The following is a 26,530-nucleotide window of genomic DNA, read 5'->3' on the forward strand; positions in this document are numbered from 1 at the left end:
GAAAACTATTCAAAAGGGTTTTTTAATATAAAAAGAAAGGGCAGAAGGGGATATGGACCCCTTATGATCACCCCCAGTTTTGCTCTTGTGTACCGTATTTTTCGCTCTATAAGACGCACCAGACCACAAGACGCACCTAGTTTTTGGAGGAGGAAAACAAGAAAAAAAATATTCTGAATCTCAGAAGCCAGAACAGCAAGAGGGATCGCTGCGCAGTGAAAGCAGCAATCCCTCTTGCTGTTCTGGCTTCTGTGATAGCTGCGCAGCCTGCATTCACTCCATAAGATGCACACACATTTCCCCTTACTTTTTAGGAGGGAAAAAGTGAGTCTTATAGAGCAAAAAATACGGTAATTTCTTTTGGGGCAGGTTCATAGCATGCCTTATTTTTACCTACTCCGTTTGTTCTCCTGAATACTCTTTTTTAAAAAAAATAATAATCATAAATCTACTCTGGTAACAAGTGCCATTTGCAGCATCTCAAAAAACAAAGCAAAAAACGTATTTTTCTTGAGTTGTGGTGCCATCAAGTGGTCAGCTCTATCCAGCAACTTTTTATTTAACTGTGTTTCTAGAACTCAAATATGTTATAACTATGAGCCACACCAGATGAGGTACCTCACATTTCTTTAAATTCATATTAAAAATAGCAATTGGGAAAGGGGGGCAAATGAGATGGGAGGTGGGTTTACTCTTTCTCCAACACTGTCATCCCAGTCTAAATTGCCACCCATAACTGTTATTTTCCTGTTGGAGGGGGGGAACATGTCTTTCCATTGGATCATGTTATCTCCGACAACTAGTCTAATCGGAACAAGTTTCTATAGAAAAATACCCCAAATAGAAAAATAGTCTTTAAAATTATGAAAGCATTTTTAGTGTGAAAAGCATTCAATATAGATTAAAAAAAAAACTTATTTACACTCATATATTTTGTGCAAAAACACACAGGGTAAAGAGCAAGGAGAAATGTTGCTATGCATTTAGTAGACGCGTGGCCCTGAATGCCTTAAGTCTAGCTATACTTGAAGCGATAATGATGCTTCTGTGCTGGGGTTATTGCACTTTAGAGACTACAGCTGGGGGCTCATATGACTGAATGCTCCTCCATAGAAAAAAAAGAGCAGGGAGCTTCCTCTTGTTGGTTCAGCTTCAAGTGGAGATGTGCTTCCTTCATCAAAAGGTGAACTTCACTGTTACATGAGACTTCCAGTGGAAGAGTACTTTATCTCTCTCTCTCTCTCTCTTTTTTTTTTAGTAAGGAGGAAAACATTCAAGCAAAACAACTTCACACTTGAGTCCAAAGATAGGATCCTGAGTATGGTAGTTATTCACATTCTCTCTCTCTGAAAGTTCAGCATCCTTTTCATTGACTTGCCCCAGAACTGTTCCATCTCAAATGGAGCCTGTTGTCTCACACAGCTCGGCTCAATGCAAAGATTACCAGGCGCCAGCTCTTGTGCTGCCAGAACCCCAGAGGCTGGTGCCCCGAGAATCAGCTGAGTCCCCGCTACTCCTTGTGGCTGGTGGCTTCTTCAGCTTGCTGTTGGTCTCCAGGTGTGGGGTGACTTCCTCTAAGGAAGAAATCTCCAAGTCACTGTCCTCCTCCTCAATGAACTGCAGCAAGGGAGAAGAGAAAACAGATAGGAGAGCAAGCAGCAGATGGCAAAGACCAGCCACACTCTCTTATCTCTGCAATGGCTCACATCCTCCTCCTTAAAAATCACCCTAAATCAGTGAAGAAGATACTTCTCGGGGAAGGCACACCCCATCAAGGTTGTATAACAATAACAATAACATTAATAAATGTTATTTATACCCCGCCCTCCCCGGCCAAAGCTAACACGAATAAAATCACAGTAAAAAACATAATGGGGAAAAAAACCCCAATTTAAAATACTGGTTAAAATGCAATTTAAAATGCAGCCTCATTTTAAAAGTAGTCTATAAATCAAGACCATAAGGGGAGGGAAACATAAGGGTCAGACTGAGTCCAAACCAAAGCCAGGCAGAACAGCTCTGCCTTGCAGGCCCTGCAGAAAGATGTCAAGTCCCGCAGGGCCCTAGTCTCTTGTGACAGAGCGTTCCACCAAGTTGGGGCCAGTTCTGAAAAGTCCCTGACCCTAGTTGAGACCAATCTAACCACCTTGCAAACTGGGCCCTCCAAAATGTTGTCATTTGTGGACCTTAAGGTCCTCTGCGGGGCATACCAGGAGAGGCGGCCCCGTAGGTACGTGGGTCCTAGGCCATGTAGTGGTTACAGTGCTGGGAGACCAGGATTCAAGTCTCTGCTTGGCCATGACACTCCCTGGATGGCCTAGGGCCAATCACAGTCTCTCAGCCTAACCTATTTCACGTACATCACCTTGAGCGCATTGAAGGAAAGGTAGGATATAAATACAACGAATAAGTAAATAATTCTGAATTCAGAGCTGTAGATTCAAGTTTCCCATTCTATGCCCAGTACAAGTTTTGCCACCTACTACCCATTAGACAGTATACAACTGGTGGGTTTTCAAGTGGTTGGGTGCTTTGCATTATCATAGTTAATGGGTGCTGCTCAAGAGCACCTCTTTCCATGTGTCTTGTGCAGGAGAACCACCTGATGGATTGCACCCTGTTAGTTGAATCCCTGACAGCTGCAATCCTAAACACGCTCATGAGCAAGCCTCACAGAACACTGAAGCATTTATGTTTGAATAAATATGCATAGTATAATGTTATTGGGGAAGAACTGATGAATGAAAAGCAAAGGCTGTGTTGGCCCAAAAGGGGGGGGGGTTTGAAATCCAAAATCCACAGTAGGACAATATTTTTATTAGGTCATCAAGCATAAAATGAAGTAAGGGTGAGCAAGCTTTCAAGCTCTCCAGAATTCTTCATCATGCTGAATGAATAGTCCGGAGCAAAAACTGGAATGATGTTTCTTATGGGTTAGAATTCAGCAGGGAGATACCATCTGTCTGATTTCCTAAACTAATGTGTATTGTATAGTACCTGGATTTTTTTAGTAGTTGGGCCAGGTTTAGGAGCTTCTTTGGTAGGGATGGGAAAGAGTTTAACTCCACCAGCAGGCTTTTTCCCAGATGCACTCAGTGTCCTCTCCAGATTTTTAGCCATTGACTGCACCACTGTTTCTACAAGAAGCAAAGAATTGTTGTTATTCATTAAACTTGCTAGTCATTCATTACTCAAGTTGTGCATTACTCAGAGGTCTCCAAGTGACTTGCAACACATCTAAAACATAAAGGGTGGTATTATACTAACAAGTCCCATCACTGCAAGAATTTTCACTTGTGTAATGGGAGTATCCCCCTCTCTTCCCTTGCATGTGTCCTGCACCTTCCCCAAATCTATTCCAGGGGAAACCCTGAAAAAAAGAGAAGGAGATGATGTTCTGATGAGCAAGCAAAACTCCCTGGGATGGTGGAATAGTTACCTTAGTGCTGTGCTGGATTCCACCCAAATACATTACACCATTAACAAATTCAAACAAAACACCTACAATTCATATACATATTAAGAGTTAGGATCCGAGTCTAGACATCAGATTTAAACAGCAAAGTTGTTCATAATAATAAATGGCTTCTTAGGAGCTTATGGCTGACCTAAGAAACCATATAATTCTAATGAAAGCTGTCAGAATGACAACACTAAGAAATGAGGTGACGTATGTCTGACTTGAGAGCTGGTCCAGGAAAACCTATGGTAATAAGTATCTAGCACACGAACCCTTGCCACTGCGTAACAAGAGCATTCGTGCACAGTGATAGCACAGCAGTTGTGCATCCTCTCAGGTCACAGATTGTTGGCATACAAATACTGCCCTTGAATGGGCTGCAGCACATGGAAAACGTTTTTAAATGCTATGCCAGCCATGTGGAACAACTACATAGGTAAGAGCTTTCTAGCCTACCCTGTTGCATTATAACTAGGGAAGCCTGAAGAATTTGAGCCTCACAAATTCTTGTATGAAATGTCCTGATCTGCACTTATCAGATCAAACTGCATATCAAAACGACATAGCCAACACATTTTGCACTCCTTTCAATACTGCAACAAAATCCTGGTAGTTGCAAAGCACCAAATATGGATTTAAATGCACATTTTCAGAGAACATATGCATTTAAATAAGCATTAAAATACACAGTTCAATGCATATTAAGATGTGCATTAATATATATTAAAACATGCATGCACACACACCTGAACGAGTCTCTGCTGTTGTTGCAAGGACCCTTCCCATACTGCCTTTCCCCTCCGACAATTCTATGTCAGATGAATCCCAGTCACTCTCTTCATTCTGCACTGCTCTGGGAGGGTCTGGTTCTGTCTTGCGGGGTGTAAACTTTGGAGATGTAAAGTTTGATTCCTCTTCAGACTCTTCTTCAGAGCTGAAAGGCGAAGTGCTGGAGAATGAAAACAGAGCAGAGTGGGAAACAGAAACAAAGGATGGAGGAGAATTTCATTTGGTGCATTTTTTAAGTGTACTGATCTCCTTCAGTACACTTCCAGGCTAATATATTTATCAGAATGTAATTCTGGACTTCTCCAACGGACACACACACACAACCTCACCAAAATGTGTTGTAAGAGTATGTATGTATTCTAGGATGAAATAAGGTTAGAAAAGCACACATTGAGGAAAAATGTATATTTTGTGATAAAAATACATACTGACGTACATATTTATACATGAATTTAAAATATAAATTTATTTTTTTAAAAAACATCTACACTACGGATTAATGCAGAATCGAGACAGGACAGGACAGATCTATGAACAAACACATGTGAAACTGACATGGGTAAGAAATGAAAATCCCCAACTCTGCCTACAGAGTTTTGGAGCAACATCCAACTGAGACACTTTTGAGAGATTCCCAGGGTACTTTGCAAATCTTAGCCAATTAAAAAGGTCTGCTGGAAATAGCTGTTTTAGGACAAGGAGCGACACTCTCTCACACAAAATTAAGATTAAAAGTTAAGCCGCACTTTTCTTCATGAAATTAAAAGCTTGCGAAAATGTTTGTAAAATGCCTAAAACATAATGACAACACTTCAAATTACATCATCCGTTTTCATACACAATAACCAAGACAATTCAGCATAAAAACAGGGAAATGGAAGTTTAACCCAGAACTTTAACCCACCTGGGATGATGGGCAGCAGAATATTGAAGAGATGGTGTGCTGCTCCTCACTTGCTTTGGAGAAGGCATCCTGGGGGTCTCCCCTGAACTGGCCTTGGAGTTCACTTTGCTCCGAGGGGCTGGTTTGGGCATCTCTGAGACATAAGGCTTGAATTCAACTTGTTGCATTCTGGGCTTAGAAGACACAACCTGGATTGGAGACTGTGGGCTCCTTTGGCTTTTACCTGAAAGAGATGATTGGAAACATCTGAAGGAAAACAAATTGGCCAGTATCTGATACAGGTAAATAAAACACACACCCCAAATAAAATAAAAGCAATGAGCTGAAAACCACTATCCTAAATTAAGAATATCATAGGGAAACTTTAAGCAACGTTGCCTTCCAGACGTTTTGACTATGATTTTGGGCTGATAGGAGTTGTAGTCTGGAGGGCTTCAGGTTGACAAAGGCTGTCACAAAGCCTCTTACCTGAGGTTCCCGTGAGTGGCAGCGAGAGATCGCTTTCATCCTTCTGCCCCCTTCTGACTTTCCTTTTCACTTCTTGCTCAATTTTGTCTCTTAAGGTGAGGAGCTGTGGAAATTTTTTGGCCTTCTGCTGTTGTTGGGTTTTTATCACGTCTCTCAAATGTTTATAGGTTTGAGCAGGGATACCTTTTGAACCCTGTAAGAAAAACGATTAGAAATAATGCAGATTGTGTCACTGCGTAATTTTGTTCTTGGGTGGTAGACAGCCCTTTTCATTCATAACTGATACATAGAAGAAATATGTTTTGAGGGAGGGGTGGAGAGCCCTCCAGGTGTTGTCGGACTCTAAATCCCATCAGCACTGCCAGGCAACCTGGCCAGCAGTTGGGGTTAATGGGAGTTAGAGTTCAACAACATCTGCAGGATCACAGATTTTCCATCCTTGGTTTACCAGCTATTGGGTAGGGATGGAGGAGAAATTCCATAAGTTTGCATTTAAAGGTGACTCCATCAAATTCACACCTTACAAAGTCAAGTGAGAAACATCTTTTGAAAATTGCACTTTTCTGAATTTGAAATGTAGTTGCTCCAGCCAATGTTTACAAAAATGCATGTATTAGGTTAAAGGATGCATTAAAAATGACTATATTAGTGAAAATAATGCACTATATTAGGATAGATTGCCTGCAAAAAATGTGTTCATTTGTCAAAACTACATTAACGTGTTTGCTGGGGGAAATGCATTCTAAAAAGCTGAAGTATCTTCATGAGAGTTTTTCTTTCTTTATTTTTGTTAGCCGCATTTCTAGAGCAATTGGTAAATTCTCATTTTTTCCAGTCTTAGAGAACTGAAATTCATAGATCCTTCCATCCCTATTGTCAGATAAGCTTGCCAAGATCTGCTAATAGAGAAACGGGCCGACCAGAGGACACAGAGGCCTAGGCCTCCCTCAAACCTGGAGTGAGTCCTGACAGGCAAACACATTGCGGTGCTGTGATAAAAGTAACTGCAGGTGAACTGTGGAAAAGTATTTTTTGGACCCAAGATGGGAAATTTACAGAATTTCCATTAATAAGTTGATTATGAAAAGGAACACAGTGTTAACTTCCCCTGATATGGTCCCTTCTGCAAGCCATTTTCCTCAGATGAAGATTCCTAGTGTTGAAGAGCATCAGGGTGTCTATTTTCCTGAATGAATGTCCACACATGCTGAGGCTGTGTTGGAGGAACTTGAAATGAGACTTCACTCTAAATTCTCAGACATATTAGGCATTGCAATCCTCAGTTGGATATGGAAAAGGAATTCAATGTTGGGCAATTGACTACAAGGGGAAAAGCTCTCTGCATCTACTTTCCTTCTCTCATGGAACTTACCCGCTTCACTCCCATGCTCTCCAGTTTCTCTTCAAGTGTCTCTTCCAGAATTGGCCGGAACTGTTTCAGCAAGTTTGGATTCCTCCTCAGTGCTTCTAGAACCTTCTTCTTTCTGTCCAGAGTATCTTCCAGTTCTGTAGTGAAACCAATGGCAAGAACCAGAAAAAATCTTAAGAAATGGTGGCAAATCACCAGCCTGTGGGTCAGCTCTGGTCCCCAAACAATCTTTCTTTGGGAAGGGGGACCAGTGGGCAACATTACAGTGCTTTGCTGAATGGAGAGGACTTCTCCACACACCCCGACAGAGAGGAAAACTATGTTCAGAGTGATCATCAGAACTGCTTAAAGGCTTCTGGCACCATAGTATGCTGCCGTTATTTTTATATCCCAGCATAATGCTGACACTTAAACTTTTGTTTCAGGTGATCAGAAATATGAAATAATTTTGTGAGCACAGCCATAACATTGGGATTAGCATTATTCTTTGCAGTACTGCCTAAATTATCAACTTCTAATTACAGTCATACCTCAGAAGTCGAACGGAATCCGTTCCGGAAGTCTGTTCGACTTCCAGAACATTCGGAAACCAAGGCGCAACTTCTGATTGGTTGCAGGAAGCTCCTGCGGCCAATTGGAAGCTGTGGAAGCCACGTTGGATGTTTGGGTTCCAAAGCATGTTCGCAAATCGGAACACTCACTTCTGGGTTTGCGGCGTTCGGGAGCCAAAACGTTTGACTCGCAAGGCGTTCAGGATCCAAGGTACAACTGCATTCTGCCACTGAATGAGAGCTTGCAATACTTTATTCTTTTGCTATTTGAAGGGGGAGGAATAGAGTTCTAAATATATAAAATAGGCCTAAAACCCACCTGCATCCTATGGCAGCTTGACAGAATCCAATTAATAATAATTATAATCAGTAATATGATGCTTATCTGGAGGTGGCAAACTAAGAAACCATCCATCAGTAAAGTGCAGTCCTGTGTAATTAGCCAGGGTGGGGTGGGCTATGGGGGGGAGGTTGTTCCCTGTGCAAAGGGGTGTCTTGGGTTACAGAGGTAATGGGCCAGTCACTGGCTTCTGGAGACCTATAAAGGTTCTCTATTCAGGTTGGACAACAACGGTATCTAGCAGAAAATCGGAGAAGAGCAACTGAAAGGCGTGAAAAATACCTTCTTCAGTAGATTCTTCTGATGTTTCTGCCTTAGGAACAGTTATTTCTGGAAATTAAAAACAGTAACTTAGGAAAAGGCACATTATTCAAATTCCAGTTGGTGGAACTCATAGTCCTTACACATTAGCATGGAACTTAAGCTGTACAGTTTCATTTATCCCAGAAAAAAATTGATTTGTAGCTTTGTCCATATGGAACTTGGGAGCAAAACACTCTTCTGGAGCTCTCGAGGATCAGCCACAATCCCTCAAATTAGTTACTGTGCATGCCTATTTCACATCTCAAGATCGCACAAGTGCTTAAATGTACTGTATGCTTGCAGTGCTGAACTATACAAAACACACTGGGTTTTTTGTACACGTGAATTTGTGTGAGTACATATATGATCTAAATTGTATTTATAGTGTTCAGGATGATAAAACCACTCAGTTGTTATGGAGCGCATTAAACATTTCAAAAGACCTCTAGGCATGAAATCACTGAAAAGTTGCTGGATGAGCATGGAATAGCTTTGATGAAAGTACTGGATTGCATATTTTGGTTAGAGGGTTAGAATTTTGAGAGTAATTTTATTATTTGCAGTAATAAATCAGATTTTCTGCTACTGTTGGACTGCATATTTCAGCACAAAGGAAAACCCTTCAACGCCGAGTTCCAAGCAACTTAATGATCATTCCAGAATCTTCTCATACTTCAGTTAAGTCCCATTAATTTTAACCAATTCAATTATGAACCGGGGGAGGTTTAAATCCTTCCTTCTCCAGGCCTATCAACTGATTTAAAGACCTGGTGCAAGTGTACAGTACTTTAACATGTTCTCAAGTTCTACAGCAACTACACATTACCAGTTCTAAGAATGTGTAAATGAAAAAAAAATATGCATTCTTTCTCTGTTAACCACTGCCTTCCCTCCCCTCTCCTCCTATGTATCAAAGTTTAGACTGGAAGCTCCTTGGGGCACGAACCTGACCTCTTGTACTCTGTCAGATATCATGCACACTGAATCAACCACAGTAACTGCAATTATTGTTCACTCTTCCTTTGTGGCTCTACAATTCAGTGATTAATTTGACTGCAGTATCTGTCACTCAGTGACAGCATACTGGACTCTTCCAACAAGCAGAAGAAAAGAGAGGTTGCTCTCATTCCAAAAACAAGAATTCTTATTGTCTGCTAAATCGCTAGAGACAAAGACTTCGGTCCCTTAGCAGCATAATGGGGAAAAATTGACTGTAGTAACTCTCCCTCACAGATGTGCTCTAAGAAAAATTCTTCTTTTAACTCTGCAAGTAGACTGCAACCTTAGAGCCACTATTAATCACTAATCCTTGATGTGCAGTTTGTACTGGGGCTGCAAGAAATCTTAGTTTCCAGAAAGCAATCTGTGGTTGTCACTATCTATAACAGCAAATAACTATGGAATCAATTGGGGCTTCCTTTGCTTCTGGGCCTCAGTTCCAATTTTAATTCCCACGGACACCAAAATCAGAGGTGAAATGTTCAGAATGACCTTAGAAAAAGAGCTGGATAATTAACTTCACTGTGAGCTTTTGAATCAATAGATATAGCTATTACAGAGTTTCCTTATCTGCCTGCCTAAACCTGCCCAGTTTTATACAGTTTGTCAAAAGAGAAAAAGAAATTCATTCAGTCTAGATTTTGACCATTACCTTTAGGTTTGCTAGAAGACAAGAGCTTAATCTGCAAAACAAAATACGTTATTAAAAGATCAGTTTTATTTACAAGATTTAGGAACTGCTTACTTACTGTGAGTGTCCACATAATCAGGAAAAAAGCAAAACAATAGAAAAAGGAGCCCCAAAGATGCACTGTATTCTTTAAGCAGGGCAGACATGGGGAACCATTGGTCATGCTGGGCTGGATGGGAGTTAGAGACTAACAGCTTTTGGAGGGGCACAGCTTCCCCATCCCTGTACCAGGATCTCATTCAAAGTGGTCCTCTGGTATAAGCCCTACTATCATATGAAAGGTTCTCTTCATCAAAAGAACTTGAATAGAAGAATCACAGTGTCGAACAAGGGAGTTTAATATCAGGGGAACATTCAAACATGCAGATTGCCACCTGTTATTTGGCAAGAGCGGCAGCATGTAATTCTGCTTATTGTGCAGACTGAGTCTTAGAGCAGAAGCAACAATCTGCTTCAAAACAGGACTCAAAACTCTTGTTGAACCTGAGCCCCAAGAGGTGAACAGAGTGCTTCTTACAGGACTGAAGGCAGGAGGCCATATTAAACTTACTGTTTTCTCCTGTGACTGGATGATCTTGACCTGTTCCCTGAGTTGTGCACTGAGTGATGCTATTTGCTGCTTGCTGTGCTCGGCCATTTTCCATTGGTCAGAAGACAAGGAGGCCCGTAGTCTCTCATTCTCACCCTTCAGCTGAGGAGATAAGAACAAACTGATTAGAGATTTGGGCATGAGGACCCACTGCATGAAGGTAGTGTTATTGTGTGTGCAGGCTCTGCCCTCAGCATCCAGCACAATGTATACACAGAGTCTAGGCATGTAATAGTTTGTTGCATTGTATATGCATAATCTCTGTTTGTGTATCATGCTCTACACAGGTGTGGGCAGATTCTGTTCCTGTTTGGACACTGACTGTACACCAGTACAATGTTTGAACTCTTAATGAGAGTGAAACATATATTCTTCAGCACACTCACCTCTTCCTTCTCCATCTGGTGTTCCTTCTGAAGATCCCTCAGTTTCCACTTCCATTCTGTTTTCTGATAAATTAAAAACAGCAACAACCTCAGTCTTAGCCAAACTTATTTGTACTCACCTAGCCCTACTGAAGAGGCTCCTCATGAGGCCGGAGGAACATCACCTGGCTGTGGGGCATGAAGGCCGCTCCCCACAAGGACCTTTCTACCTAGCCTAGGGGGCAGGCACCAGACTCACCCAGCCCTATAAAAGAGGCTCCTCATGAGGCCAGAGGACCATCGCCCAGCTGTGGGGCGTGAAGGCTGCTCAACGGCCCCATCTTTTTGTGCCTGCTAAACAGCTGTGTCATGCTTATGATATTTTATTTTCTTCTTAATTATGATATTTTATTTTCTTCTTAATTATGCTGTTTTAAATGTGCTTTTTATATTTGACTTCACCTACCAATGTCTTCTTTTGAAATGTTTTGCCTCCTATTGTTAAACCATGTTGTATTACTGTCAGAGCACAAGGGACATCAGCATAAGTGACTCCACAACAATCTATCTGCTGTCATCATTTCCCACTTCCCACAATAGTTATATAGCTTAGGTTTTATGGTTTGGCTCCTGGGGTGGGGGTGGGGCTTAGAATGTAATGGACTGCAAAAATAAGATTGTACTCTTAAGTGTCTTCCTCCTACCCTGTTATATTCTACAAGCAAGAGATGATATATTGCAGAGCTCACAAGCACCACATCTATGCTCATGCACCTGTTGCTCAATCTTTGCCTTCATTCCCTGTAGTTCCCTCTGAGTCTTCTTCCATTGCTGCTGGTCAGGTGACTCGTCATCCTGCAATGTCCCCAGATTAGAGACCACTGCACTCTTGCCTTGTAGTTCCTGCAGCTTCTGGGGGAGGAATAAGTAGTACATGTAAACACTTTGCTGGCAAAGAGCAGCGGCCAGAGCTATTAAGGCATCTCTCAGGTACAGTAGGTTAGGTTTCTGTGCCATATCTGATGGAATATAAAAAGCAGAGTTGTCATGTAAGTTGGGACTTCCCTATGTAGGTATGAATACCCGTTGGGAGGAACACCAGCTTCTTGCTCTGTGTTTTATTATCTTGATTGGGCAAGGATGACTAGCTAGCGTGGATATTCCCCACAAACAGGATCATAACCAATCGCATGGCTCTCCACTTTCTGCACTTGTCAATGGTGCTGGAAATTCAGCTAAGTGAACAAGACCTTGCAAAATTATCCAGGCTATTTATAACCAGAAAAGTGCATTCTATTGAACAATCTCCAGAGAAGGATGGAAATTTTGGCGACAAACAGCGCACCACATTACCAAGCTCCATCCATGCTCAAACAAAGTGATTCATCCTTCTCTAACATAGGGAATTTTACCATTCCTTGAAGAAAAGGCCCTGCTGGGTTTTTTCTGGTAATATTTAAAAGCAGCATGCCTGTTTATTGAAGGCTGTGACTGCCCTGAATGTTCAAGGAAAAGAGAAAGTTGTGCATTCGCCTTACCCCCTCCAAGGCGGAATTTTTGCTGGCAATGTCCTTGAATTCAGTGAGGAACAGGTGCCGGAGGTCTTCCATCTCCCTTTGAAACTTTACCCTCTCTTCCTCCTTCCATCTCTCAAATTTTCTTCTGCTTTCCTCTTCTCTTTGCCTCATGTGCTCTGCTTCCTATCAACGAAACAACAAGATCTAAAGCTGGAAATAAGCTGGTTAGAAAAGACAAAAAGTTTGTTGATTTGACAGCAGTTTCCAGAAATCCCAGTCATTCAAACGGAAGTGGAAATACTCCAAGCAAAGGGCAGGACGGTCCAATTCTTGCCCAGCTACTTTAAGCTGGATATTCAACATGGCAACAACCAATAGCGTGCAACAGTGGGAGGGGGATGAATGGAGTGGCAATGACCTGTGCAGACAAGTTGCCCTATCAAATATATTAAAAGTACAATCTTATTATGTCAAGTCAAAACTAAGTCCCACTGAGTTCAAGGTGTATGATTGTGGCACACAGGAACATAGGAAGCTATCTTATACTGAGGCAGATGGTCCATCTAGCTCAATAGACTCTGACTGGCCATGGTTTCAGGTAGAAGATTCCCCTACCAGGAGACACTAGGGATCGGACCTGGGGTCTTCTGCTTGCAAGGCAGATGCTCTGCCATTGAGCTACAGCCATGCCCTGAAATATGTGAGGCACACAAGGAATTCCTTTCCACTGGTTTATTGGCCACACCGCTGAACAGCAGATACCCAGGCCAAGAGATTGTCTGAGATGACTGGTATTGTTCTGAAGGACTTCCATGTGCCTGCAAATGTTTGCCTGAAGGGTCCCCTCACACCTTCATAGCGTGCATGTTTCTGCAATGGAGGCAACTCACCTTTGGATTTATTTTTACTGGAGCAGAAGAAATATTGTCAGATGGGTATTTTTTAAAAAAAGTTTTTGTTCATTGCTGTTTTTAATCTGATTTGAATGTCTTTGTTATTTTACTTTTTACTGTGTAAATCACTTTGAGTCACTACTTTCAAAATGCAAAAATGGGACTCAAATATAACAAACAAACAAATAAACAACAAGCCTCTTCCCTTCCAGCTGCCGTGGTGCAAGAGTTTCGCATGCACTGCTTTCACTTTGGCTACAAACAGATGGTTGTAATTCAGCAAGCTATGAGGGCTTTGGCTTTTGTGAGTTCATACCTGAGCCCTGCTTTGGCTCTCAGCCTCCAGTTGGGCATGGGTCTCCTTCAGTTTGACCTTCAGTTCTTCAATCTCACTTTCCATTTGTACCACTTGTTTCTTCTTCTCCTGCTCTATAAAGTTCATTCAGAAAAAGGCACAGTTATGGTGGCAATTGCAAACATTTTGAATTGTGTATAGGAAGGTACCCAGGAATGTAAGATGATGATGATGATGATCAGTGGGTTTTTTTAAAAAAAATGTTTAGGGGTACTCTCATTTTCCTACCCATATTGAAATACTGCCCCTCAATGAGGCCAAACTTAGATTCACAAAATGTTTAGGGGTATGCATACTCCCGCATTCCCCCAGAAAAAAGCACTTATGATGATGGTAATGATAATGATAATAATAGTAGTATTAGTATTAGTAATAGTAATAATAATACTCCGCCCATCTGGCTTGGTTTTCCCAGTCTGAAACTCTATTTTTCATTTATTTTTGACTTAAAACATTGCTTTGTATGTCAGGAAAATAATATTTGACACAAGTGAATTAACATGGACCACATTTCAATCCAGTAGTAAATATGTTTAGGCCTGTTGATTTCAAAGCACACCAGACAGCTAGCTCTATAATGGATTGTCATCATAAATTATAACGGAACCACTGCCCTCTGCTGGACAAAACCATGCCCAGAGCTGAATTTCCTCTACGTTTGTGGATTTTGTTTTCCTCTCATTTTGTGAACTTCCTTTGCCACCTCAATAGTATGTGTGTGGTATATTTTGCAGTTTTCTTAGGCTTCCTAGAAGAATTTTGTTCCCAGTCATAAATCCAAAGCTATACCTCAGAGAATCTCATGCATATTATTTAGTGAGGTAAATCAATTTGAACAAAATGTATTTGTTATGTTTTAATCTATATGCTTTATGGCTAACCTTATAATTATGTGAGTATGAAGTATACCCTTCTGAGGTGGGGCAGTTATAGTTGCGTGATTGTATCCAGATTTGCAGAATGACATCTTAACATTTTCCAAAATGCTGGATGTAAGTACATTAATTTCTGATGTTGCCAGTATGGCTCAGAATCAGTTTATATGTGAAATCATTCAGGGGGAAAAAGATAGCTACTGAGCCCCTTATTTGTAGATAATGGGCAAGCTAAACAGTTTGTTTCATTATAATGATCTTTTAATGTAAAAGGAAATCTCTCCAGATTTTCTACCCATGAGTTAAGGGAAAGAAAATGCCTTGAATGCTTAATTAGTAACAAACTACTGGATATCAACCTGTATATGGAGAGAGGCACTCAAAAATGAAATGTTTTTACAGTTTGATTGATCCAATGGGCCCCTGATGGTCTCAAATAACACTTCAGATCAGGGGCAGTAACTAATGTATTGATGGGAAAAAATAAGGTTAGAACAAGTTAAGATAAATTACAGGACAGAAAACTGAGGAAGATGGAAAGGATTTGCTGAAACAGTTAATTGAAGTGGAATACAAAAAGGGAGGTGTGAGGAGGTCGTGGAAACAAGTGAATGAAAGATAAGATACTGAAATTAGGGATGTGTTTTAAATTGTGTTTGTTGTGTTTTGTTAATTTAATGTTTTAGTGTCAGTGTTACGTAGTGTTTTTGTTTTTGTATTGTATTGTATTGTTTTGTTGAATTCTTTTTCTTTCTTTTATAGTCTTTAAACTGTTAATAAATATTATTTTTAAAAAAAACAGATCAGGGGCAGTAACTGTGCTGTCCTGCAGATGAACTGTAACATCCATCACCCTTGACTACTGGCCATGCTAAATGGAGCTGATGTGTGTTTGAGCCCAGCAAAATAAATTTGGGCAGGGGCACTGCATTCACTACCCCTGCTCTAGGCAATCTGGAAAACAAAGGGTCTCTATGTGTTAGTTAGTTAATTAGTTATTAAATTTAACAAGGACAAGGAAAAGAGAATGGGGAAAAAATATTAAGTAAAATGCACTTGTTTCATCAGTGCAAAGATTTCTGTTTGTGCAACACAACTTTCCCCCCTTCTCTGTCAGTTTGCATTTCTTAGTACAGAAACTATTGATCTGATGTGTAGAGATCTTTCCTATTCTAATTAATTCAAGTGGTCTCTGGAAGCTTCTCTGTGTGAAAGAAACAAGCAGAAGGTTCATGATGTTTTGGTTATTCCTTCAGACGGTGCTTTTTTCGGGGGGGGGCAGGGGTACGAATACCCTTAAACATTTTGTGAATCTAAGTTTGGCCTCATTGAGGGGCAGTATTTCAATATGAGTAGGAAAATGAGAGTACCCCTAAACATTTAAAGAAAAAAAGCGCTGCCTTCAGAGAAACTGAGAACAGCTGGGTTAAATTGGTTCTGTTATCTCTTCTGTCAAGGTCATGATGACTATAAAAATAAGGCCAGAAGGAGCCTGGGTTTCACTTTTTCTTTCTATCTCTCTTTCTTCTGGTGTGGTGTTCTGTATATAGTATTAAGGTTTAGACTTATTACAGTGGTACCTCTAGTTGTGGACATGATCCGTTCCGGGGTGCCATTCACACCCCAAAAAGTCAGCAACTAGAGCGGCGCTTCTGCGCAAGCGCGGAGCATGATTGAGCGCTTCTGTGCATGTGTGAAGCACGCAAAACGCTTCTGCGCACACATGCACGGTGAAACCTGGAAGTATACACTTCCGGGTTTGCTGTGTTCGCAAGCCGAAAAGATGCAACATGAACCTAACGCAACATGAGGTATGACTGTATAAGTTATTGTAAGTTTAAGTTAAGTCTGCTGCAACTGGATTTCTTATGGACGGTGCCAATCCTGAATGTATTGGCTTTGCAACTGTTACGCTCATTTGTCTTCAGTAGCAGTAAAGCTCTGCTGCATGAACTATTAATTGCCTCTGGTTTATTTTTGGAGAATCCTGCAATGTGTTTAAGTTTTCACTCTGCTAACTATATGTTGGAATTCTGCTCTGGATCAATATTGCGTAGATTTTCTATGACATTCTCTTCATGTGTGTGCTCTGCACATTCCCCAAATGTGCTCTGGAGCATTGGGGAACTCCCAGAACAGATTTAGAGGGCACACAGGCTGTCCTGTGGGGAGGGGGAGGGGGAAGTTCCACTGCACAGCTGAAAGTCCTTATGCTGAAGGAACAAGCACACCGAATAATAATGCCCTCTGTATTTCGGATCGGCTATTAGTTATTATGGTCCCCATATGTTAATGCTTGTTTATACTGATGTTTTAAGACATATATAATTCTTTTCTTCTGTGCTGCTAAAAAGGGGGGTATTGCTGGTTTCTTTTTGTATTTGTGATATTTTTAAGACACTGTAAACCAATTAGCAATTATTATTATTAGTCTTGAAATATGAAGCAGTACATAATGAAATAACCCTCTATGCTCACCTGCTGCAGTGACCTCTGGATGTCTGCGCAGCATGTGGGCTTGAAGAAAGGAGTAGTTCATGAAGGTCTTGTCACAGAATTGGCACTGGATAAAGACAAAGAAAAGGATAGATAGGTCACACGCTGGCCTGGTTGACACATCAAGGTAAGCCAGAAGGTGGCTCATCATGTCCGCATGAATGTGTTGGCTCCCAGCTAGGAACTCACACTGCTCTCCCTCTCCCCTGGGCTTTTAAGTTAGCCTGGGAGGACACCTAAGCCAGAGTTTTGCTTAGCCTGTCACTCAGACCAGGGATCAGGGTGAAGATGCCTCCTTCACGACCATAACCTGCAACTGCAGGACAAACTTTGGCAATAGGTCAAGGAGAAGAAAGCTGAATCACATAGAATCATAGAATCATAGAGTTGGAAGAGACCACAAGGGCCATCGAGTCCAACCCCCTGCCAAGCAGGAAACACCATCAGAGCACTCCTGACATATGGTTGTCAAGCCTCTGCTTAAAGACCTCCAAAGAAGGAGACTCCACCACACTCCTTGGCAGCAAATTCCACTGTCGAACAGCTCTTACTGTCAGGAAGTTCTTCCTAATGTTTAGGTGGAACCTTCTTTCTTGTAGTTTGGATCCATTGCTCCGTGTCCGCTTCTCTGGAGCAGCAGAAAACAACCTTTCTCCCTCCTCTATGTGACATCCTTTTATATATTTGAACATGGCTATCATATCACCCCTTAACCTCCTCTTCTCCAGGCTAAACATGCCCAGCTCCCTTAGCCGTTCCTCATAAGGCATCGTTTCCAGGCCTTTGACCATTTTGGTTGCCCTCCTCTGGACACATTCCAGTTTGTCAGTGTCCTTCTTGAACTGTGGTGCCCAGAACTGGACACAGTACTCCAGGTGAGGTCTGACCAGAGCAGAATACAGTGGCACTATTACTTCCCTTGATCTAGATGCTATACTCCTATTGATTCCTCACGATTCTGGATTTAGACCACATGCTAAGCCAAACAAACCAGGACCACATTCATACCACACATTGAAAGCACTATGACACCACTTTAAACATTCATGGCTTCCCCCAAAGAATTCAAGATGCTGTGGTTTACTAGGGGTGCTGAGAGTTCTTAGGAGATCCCTATTCCCCACACAATTCCCAGAGAGCCTTGGGAAGAGGGATTGACTGTAAAATCACCCTGAGAAACAGAAAACCATGGAGGTGAAATAGGGGTTCCCCAATAACTCTCAGCACTTTAACAAACGACAGCTCCCAGAATTCTTTGGGGCAAGCCATGACTGTTTAAAGTGGTATCATGGTGCTTTGAAAGCATGGTGTGAGTTTGGCCTATGTGTCCATGAGTGTCCTTCTTTACAACCTTGACAGCTATCACATAGACCAGGGTTAGGCAACCTAAGGCCCGGGGGATAGATGTGGCCCAATCGCCTTCTCAAACCGGCCCGCGGACGGTCCAGGAGTCAGCGGTTTTTTACATGAGTAGAATATGTCCTTTTATTTAAAATGCATCTCTGGGTTATTTTTGGGGCAAAGGAATTGGTTCATTTTCCCCCTTCAAAATATAGTCCGCCCCCCCCCACAAGGTCTGAGGGACGGTGGACCAGCCCACAGCTGGAAAAGGTTGCTGACCCCTGACATAGACCTAAAAATCCAGAGGAGCAGCAAAGCATTCCACTAGGCCAACTCCAAGCTTAATGCAGGACCAGATGCTCAAACTAAATCTGAATCATGGGCTGTTTGTGAATGGTTGCTGAAGTACTAACACCCAGACAGCTGTAACCTCCCCCCCCCACCCAATGTTTGCTAATCTATCTTTGCTTCTGCAACCACAATCAGGCAGATGAGCTGGAAGAAAAACAAAGATCATTCACATTTCCTTGACAGGCCGCTGACTGAAAATCCACAGTGCATAATGCAGCTCCGTATGCTCCAGCTGTCCCTATTTACCAAGGACAGGCCTCAGAAAACAGAAGGTATTTAAGCAGAAACTGTCAGGGAAGCTGTAGTTGCATCCTGCATTGTAAATCCTGCACTGAACAGAGGGGTTGGACGAGATGACCTGTGGTACAACAGTGCTCAGGCGATCTCTCCAAATCCTCCACTGTGTTTGCGGGCACAGAAACTTGCAGGCTCATTTCACCAAATTTCTCCAGTATCTCCAGTACCTTATCTCCACCCACCACCTACAAAGTTTCCCTTTCTCTTTTTGCTGCCACTGCAAATGTTAGCAGCAGCAGCAGCACTGGCAGAATGGGCACCATTTTACATCTTCATCAGTCCCCTGGATCTAACATCATCCTGGAGCACTGCGGGGCTAAGGGTGGCTGCCAGAACAAAATGGAGGAGAATATCTGGAGAAAATTCTGCTGGAATTTTAATTAAAACTAAATCAGGCTGAGGGGATGGCAAAAAGAAAGATCTCAGGCATTTTTTCTCAGGGAAGTGCCATCTGAGAAGTTTGGGCTCAGCTCCACCTTCAAGGTCTTTTCCTACTTTCCACTCAATGCACCCACCCAAACAGCAAATAGGTGGAAGCTACCACTGGCAGGGACGCAGGTGGCGCTGTGGGTAAAACCTCAGTGCCTAGGACTTGCCAATCGCATGGTCGGCGGTTCGAATCCCCGCGGCGGGGTGAGCTCCCGTCTTTCAGTCCGAGCTCCTGCCCACCTAGCAGTTCGAAAGCACCCTTAAGTGCAAGTAGATAAATAGGTACCGCTTTATAGCGGGAAGGTAAACGGAGTTTCCATGTGCTGCACTGGTGCTGGCTTGCCAGAGCAGCTTCGTCACGCTGGCCACGTGACCCGGAAGTGGCTCCGGACAGCGCTGGCCCCCGGCCTCTTAAGTGAGATGGGCGCACAACCCTAGAGTCGGACACGACTGGCCCGTACGGGCAGGGGTATCTTTACCTTTACCTTTACCACCGGCAGTATCCCTGCTGGGAGCAGTCTGTGCATCCTCATGTAGGAGCACATTCTGGGAAAGAGGAGGGGGTAGAGGTGGCCCTGTTGCTGTCAACTGACGGGAATTGGCCCAGTCTGGGCCCATTTGCTGCCCTAGTCTGGGAGCTGGTATAGCAAAAGTGCATTTTTGCCCCACCACCTACCCTTGCTGGCATGAGCAGCAGGGTTGCTGATGCAGTGGTGGCTGTGCCACTGTTATAATCAGCCACTGCTGGTGTGACACATGGCTTGTTCTGCCCATGTGCATATATAGGCACACAGAAAAGTCCACTAGCTTCCCTTCCATCCCACCAATAGCTGTCTATCCCAATAGTACACATATGCTTAAATACTTCCTACAGCATGCCATTGTGGTTAGGATGTGGCGGGGGGCGGGGGCGGGGGAGGCATACTCCAGCAATGATCCTTACTGTGAGAGCAAGGCTGTCCTAAGTACCCATGTGTGTCCCTATTTACAACTAGGGCTGGGTGATATACTGGTAATTTGTATGGTATGGTGTTCTGATTGCAATACCGGTTTCAGACATTTTGAGCGGGTGATACATTGTGCTTGCCAGGGAGCCATGATGTATTCCCAGCTCAGATTGCCTGCAGACAGCAAAGGCACAGACAGACAGGCAGACAGAGCCCAAAAGGGTTCTGGGCAAGCACTTTCTCCACCTCCATCTGCCTGTGCCTTTGAGGAAGCCCGCTTCTCCGGCTCACATTTGCCAGAGCAGTATGGGGGCTAGTTTAGCTGGAGGCAGGAGGCTTCCCGCCCCCAGCTGAGCAGTTTAATGAAGCCCCTGCCCTTCTGGCTCACACAAGCCACAGAGGTATTGGGGCTTGCTCCCATCGTTCAGCCCGGACACTGAGGTCCAACTCTGAGGGCCTTCTGGAGGTTCCCTCACTGACAGAAGTGAAGCTACAGGGAACCAGGCAGAGGGCCTTCTCGGTAGTGGTGCCCACCCTGTGGAACACCCTCCCACCAGATGTCCAGGAAATAAACAACTATCTGACTATCTGAAGGCCTCCCTGTTTAGGAAAGCTTTTAATGTTTGATTTTTTGTGTGTTTTTGATATTCTGTTGGGAGCTGCCCAGAGTGGCTGCGAAACCCAGCCAGATAGGTGGGGTATAAATAAATTGTTGATGTTGTTATTGTTGTTGTTGTTAGGACTGGGTGATGGGAGGAAGAAGCATCCGAGTTACATTCCAGACATCATGATATATCAACATATCATGGTATTTAGCTGCTGATATACCACAATGTTGAATACTAGATATCAGCTAGCCCTGCATACAATTATGGAAGCTGCACAGAAAGCATGCAGCCATATCACTCACCTTGTGGTAGTTATTGGCCCCAGCTTGCAAGAGCAATTGCTGCGTGGCAATCATCTTTTTACGCCTCCTGCTCTCTTCCTTGACACCCTTCAGCTCTTCTGCTTGCTTATCCCAGTCCTGCTTGACGCGTTTGAGGTCTTCCAGGGTCGCTTGGTGTTGCTCTTCCTGAAGGGCCAGGCTCATGCTCAAGTACTCCTGAGAGTGCAGCAGGTACTCGATGGTCAGCTGGGCCATCTTGAAGACCTTCAAGAGCACAGGGTCAACTGGCTGCTGACAGTAGGGGCACTTTTCAGCATCGAGGTTGCAAAAGGTGATGCTGTTGATGTTCTCCTGCAGAGTGGCAAGGTCCAGCTCGCGAGCCACCCGCTCCACATCGATGGCACTGAACCGCCTCCAGTCGATCGTGTCTCGCCGCAACTGGAATTTAAAGGCGGGGACCATGCTCGGACCGGCGAGCATGCTGCCCAAGAGATGGCTGCTGCTTGGGAAGTTCACAGGAAATGTGGAGCCTGGCATACCTGTCCAATAATGACGGTGTGCAGACAGTTGTGGTGGGTAGTAAATATTAGCAGCGAAAGGCTGGGCAATGAAAAGGATACAAGAGGAATTAAGGCTGGAACAAAATGGGAGCTGTACTTGTGTACTTGAAGCAGACCCAAAACATACACGAATGTAAGAAGAGCCTGCTGAATCTGGCTAATGGCCCATCTAGTTCACATCCTATTCTCAGTGGCCAAACAGATCCCCTTGGGAATGTCTCAAGCAGGACCTGAACACAAGAACCCTCTTCACTCCTGTGGTTCCCAGCAATAGCTATCCAGAAGCATTACTGCTTCTGACCCTGGAGGCAGAGCACAGCCATCATGCTGATAGCGACTGGTAGTCTATGTCTAATGCTCTTTTAAAGCCATTCTAGTTGGTCGCCATCACTGCCTCCTGATGGAGGGACTTCCATAGTTTAACTATGTTCCGCATAAATAAGTTCTTCCTTTTATCCATCCCGAATTATCCAACATTCTGATTCATTAGATGTTTGTGAGTTCTAGCGTTATGATAGAAGGGGAAACGACCTTTTCTCTATCCACTTTCTCCATGCCATTGATTTGTATCATGTCACCTCTTCCCTGCCCTTCATCTAGACCAGTGGTTCTCAACCTGTGGGTCCCCAGATGTTGTTGGACTACAACTCCCTAGGGATGGGAGTTGTAGTCCAACAACATCTGGGGACCCACAGGTTGAGAACCGGTGGTCTAGACTAAAAAGTCCCAAAATGGGGCAACCTTTTCTGATAGGAAAGTTGCTCCATCCTCTTGATGATTTTGGCTGCCCTTTTCTGCGTAGCCTGCAAAACTGATTTCCTTTTATATTATTCTACTCAGTCCTTGGGCACATGGGAGAACTCAGTCGGTGGGGCAGGAGACCCTGAATCTCAAGGTCATGGATTCAAGCTCCATGTTGGACAAAAGATTCCTGCATTGGGGGTTGAACTAGATGACCCTCATGGTGCCCTCCAACTCTACAATTCTATGTTTCTATATCACTTTACTTATTACCATACTAGATGGTTAAACAACCACAGATTAGAAACAACTACTAAGATTTCAAATAAGTGAAGAAAATAGCAAGATGAATAGGTGAGCAAATCAAGGTGACTGCTGTTTATAGCTGAAATGTTTGATTCATTCGCTATTAAATTCAAAATTGGCTCTCAATATAGGCTTATCAAGAATACAGGTGAGGGTTCCAGCTTCCATATAAAAAACATTCCTGTACTCATGTACTCAAACAACTATAATTTGAGTTTTGTAGATTCCTACTCAAATAGAAAATGCACGAGAGTCACTGAGCTTTCAGCTCTGAGGACTGAAAAAAATGAAGACATCTGATATGGTACTCTTATTATAACAATTTGCTTTCAACATTTAATTGCCACAATTACAAAACCGCTTACAATGTAATCCTAGACATGCTTATTCAAAAGAAAGTTCTATTATGCTCAATGGGATTTACTTCCAGGAATGTGTGCATAGGATAGTAGCCTCTAGGGGAAAGTGCTGTAAAATGATACATACCATTTTTTCCAGTATAGAAATGCTGTTCTGATCTTTCTGGACCCCTTGCTTATTCACAACAGACAGTTGTGTTGTGCAACGGTGTGTTACTAGGTGTGTCCTGGCATGATGGTAACAGGACTCCAAAGTTTCCCTCACAGTAGCACAAATATACCATAGCTAAGCAGCACGCTCCAAGTGGTTAAATATTCATTCTTGGCTTTGTATGTATTTGTTTGCAGCTCCAGTATGAGCAAACAAGGATCACAATGAACAACTAGGTGATAACATGTGTTCTCATCTGCCAGCAAAGCTGCTCTGCATTCTACACAGGACAAACAGGCCAGTCTAAATATGAAAGACTAAATGGACACCAGTCTGACATTTGAAGTGGCAATATTCAAAAACCAGTGGTGGGACAGTTCAACCTACCAGAATACTCTGTAAATTACCTTAAAGTAGCCATCCTGCAGCAAGGGAAATTCAAAGGGAGACTGCAATATGAAACCACTGAATTGAATGAAAGGGTTTGATGCTATCACTTGTGGGCTGAACCGAGACAAAGGATTTTAGCATATTAGAGATGTTAACTGCTTTACAAAGCATGGTCCCTGTGCCCTCAATAACTATTTGTGAAGTCCCACTATTAAATATGGAATTATTATTCTCTGTACTTTTCTGCTTTTCATTTCCCTCTGACTTCACTTTTAACAAGTTCCCTCTACCTGCCCCACCCCCCCATACCAAAACCTCAGGATAACACTTCATGCATCTGATGAAGTGGACTGTAGTTCACAAAAAGCAAGTGGCATGATAAATTTGTTAGTCTTTTAGGTGCCATAGGACTCCTGGGGCATGTACAACCTGCATGATAATGTGCATTCAGTGCCGGATGCAATTGCCTTTTAGGGGTGCTGTACACACAATGTCCTCCCCATGCTGTCCCAGTGTCCCACACTATTTGCCCACCTGAAGCACATTCTGCTGCAATGGTTATAATCTGCTTTGTGCTGGGAGTGCACCTCTCAAGCACTTGCTGTTTACATGCGCACACAGAGAGTGCTTTCTCAGGTCCCCTCCTGTTGGGGCAGACATACTGATGTTGCAGGGCTGTTATCACTCCCCTCACCCTGTTTAACTTGCCTATGAATGAAAGGGGCAAAATGTACAGGTTGATGTAATCTTCAACCAGGCCCTTGGATGATTAACACTCTAAAGCCTTTTAAATGTGCGTGTGGGAGGAGGGGGTTGTTGTTTTGTTGTTTCTGTTTTAACTATTTATTTGTGCTTTTATCTTGTATTTCTATGTTGTGAACAACCCTGGGATCTTTTGAGTGGTATATAAATCTAATAAATATTAATAGACAAATAAATTTGCTTGCAGCTTCTGAAGTCCCAGGGGCTCTGTCAGAAGCAAGGCGGCGAGCCACATTGTAAAGCATCATTGGTGGTAATTAAACAGAATTACAGGAAGCTGCTTAAACAGAATTACAGGAAGCTGCCTTATGCTGTCAGACTATCAGTCCATCTCACTCAGTATTGTCCACATGAGTGTTTCTCAATCTTCAGTCCCCCATAAATTGTTGGGTTACGGCTCCCATTGTCCCTGATTAAGAGGGCTGAGGGTCTCCAGTTGTTTATGGACTACAACTCCCATCTTCCCTAGCTAGCAGGACCCGTGGTCAGGGATGATGGGGATTGTCGTTCAAAAACAGCTGGAGATCCAAGTTTGGGAAACACTGGTCTACACAGATTGGCGTGGGTTTCAGACAAGGGTCTTTTTTAGCCCTTCCTGGAGATGGCAAAGATTGAACCTTCGGTTTTCTGCATGCTGTGCAGATGCCCTAACACTGAGTTTCTGCCCTCCCCCTACCTTTTCTCTCACACCATAGAAGAGAATGGACTTAGTAACATGCCTCTCTTGACAACCCTCGACAACCTCTCTGGAAAATTGCCCCTGGATTTCCAAGGGCTAAGAACCCCGGATGCCTCCGAAGAGAAGGATGCACAGGGTCTTGCTGGTCGCGGAATGTCGAACTCCCCTCTCCCCCCCCCGCAAATTTTGGCTAGCAATTTCTACTCAGGCAGTTTCAAAACTGAACAAGGAGCAATGCCTTTTCTCCTCCTCCTCCTTCTCTTCCTTCCCTCCCTCCCTCCCTCCTTTTTTTTTTTTTTTTTGGTGACAGGCTACTTTATAACGAGCATGCCCCAACTCAGCGCCCCTGCTTCCCTTCCCAGTAAACCAACTCCCCTTCCTGCCACGCAGCCCCCAAGTCCTCCCCTTAGCCGCTTCAGATTCTCCAGTGAAGTTTGCAAGGAATCGGCTTTTGGAGAAAAGTTTCCTAGGCGGGCTGCAGGCAGGAGCAGCTGGGTGGACAGCGAGGGAGGAGCTACTATGTAGATTTAGTTCGCTTGGTCAGCTCAGCTCCTTAAGTTTCCAGTCTGGAGGTTCCTGGCGAGTGTTTGCAATTTAACAAGCCACTTCATCCGCTGATGTTTTCCTGAGTGGTGGGAACACGCGAGAGGGAAAGAAGGCGAGCACTGGCTTGAACAAAGCGGAGCTGGTTAGTCCCACCTCTCTGCATTCCTCCTCCTCCCCCTCTTCCCTCCCTCCTTCCCTCCTCCAACTCTCTTGCCACAGAGCTTCACGGTGCAACGTTTCACTTCTTTAGAGTACCAAACAAAGCAAATCCTTACCTGTCCCCAGGGCGCATGTTTTGTGGCGTGGGGTTGGGAACGGGGCGCGTGCGAGAGAGAAAGAGAGAGATCTAAAGCAGCCTGGATTTGGAGGCGCAACTCTCTCCGAGCTGGAATCTTCCTTCTCTCCTCCCACCCAGGAAATTCAACACCATCCAGCAAAGCGCTGGTTCCCCACAGCGACGAATCGCCTCGGCCTAAATGCACAACATCAGGCTGAAGCGGGAGAAAGCAGCTCCAGGGCTTTGAGCGCAGAGAGCTGCTCCCTCGAGGATGGGGGGGGGGGATCGCTGCGAGGCCGTCCCCAAAGCCAAGCCGTTGCTGTAGTAACTTCTAATAACACCCTACCTGATTTCCCTTTCCCTTCTTGTTTGGCTTTGCTAACGCGGAAAGAGGGAGGATCAGGTAATAAAAGTGCATTAGAGCATCGATGCTCAGGGGGTTATTAAGCTGCTGTATGTTTGATAACAAAGCTGCCTCCCCGTGGCTATAATTGTACCCGAACATGTAACTGCAGGTGAAGAGGCTGGGCTCACGGTTGCA

The 26,530-nt window shown here is 43.5% G+C and overlaps 1 protein-coding gene across 2 annotated transcripts; it reads right to left on the reverse strand.

Annotated features, from left to right (window-relative positions):
- Window positions 1-905: 905 nt before the first annotated feature.
- Window positions 906-26,254, reverse strand: DZIP1L (DAZ interacting zinc finger protein 1 like). 2 transcript variants are annotated; one of them, XM_053389842.1, is made up of 16 exons: window positions 25,988-26,254; window positions 21,240-21,818; window positions 16,947-17,031; window positions 13,555-13,667; window positions 12,367-12,528; window positions 11,603-11,740; window positions 10,850-10,912; window positions 10,425-10,565; window positions 9,836-9,866; window positions 8,164-8,211; window positions 6,994-7,127; window positions 5,622-5,814; window positions 5,154-5,376; window positions 4,207-4,409; window positions 2,998-3,137; window positions 906-1,617 (listed from the first exon to the last, which is right to left on the reverse strand). In XM_053389842.1, the coding sequence occupies exons 2-16, from the start codon at window positions 21,753-21,755 to the stop codon at window positions 1,441-1,443; spliced, it is 2,367 nt and encodes a 788-aa protein (XP_053245817.1). In that variant the 5' UTR covers window positions 21,756-21,818; window positions 25,988-26,254; the 3' UTR covers window positions 906-1,440. The 2 variants fall into 2 exon arrangements, with proteins under 2 accessions (XP_053245817.1, XP_053245816.1); XM_053389841.1 differs by having other exon boundaries at window positions 21,240-21,852; window positions 25,988-26,219.
- Between the last annotated feature and the right edge of the window lie 276 nt (window positions 26,255-26,530).

This window comes from Podarcis raffonei, chromosome 5, assembly GCF_027172205.1.
Source record: "Podarcis raffonei isolate rPodRaf1 chromosome 5, rPodRaf1.pri, whole genome shotgun sequence".
NCBI classification, from domain to species: domain Eukaryota; kingdom Metazoa; phylum Chordata; class Lepidosauria; order Squamata; family Lacertidae; genus Podarcis; species Podarcis raffonei.

Bases quoted from the DNA above. Each gene is read 5' to 3' on its own strand.
- DZIP1L (XM_053389841.1), bottom strand. The intron at 10,566-10,849 runs GTGAGTGTGCTG...TTATCTCCTCAG, and splicing joins ACCAGATGGAGAAGGAAGAG to CTGAAGGGTGAGAATGAGAG. The intron at 8,212-9,835 runs GTAATGGTCAAA...TTTAATTTCCAG, and splicing joins GTCTTCTAGCAAACCTAAAG to AAATAACTGTTCCTAAGGCA.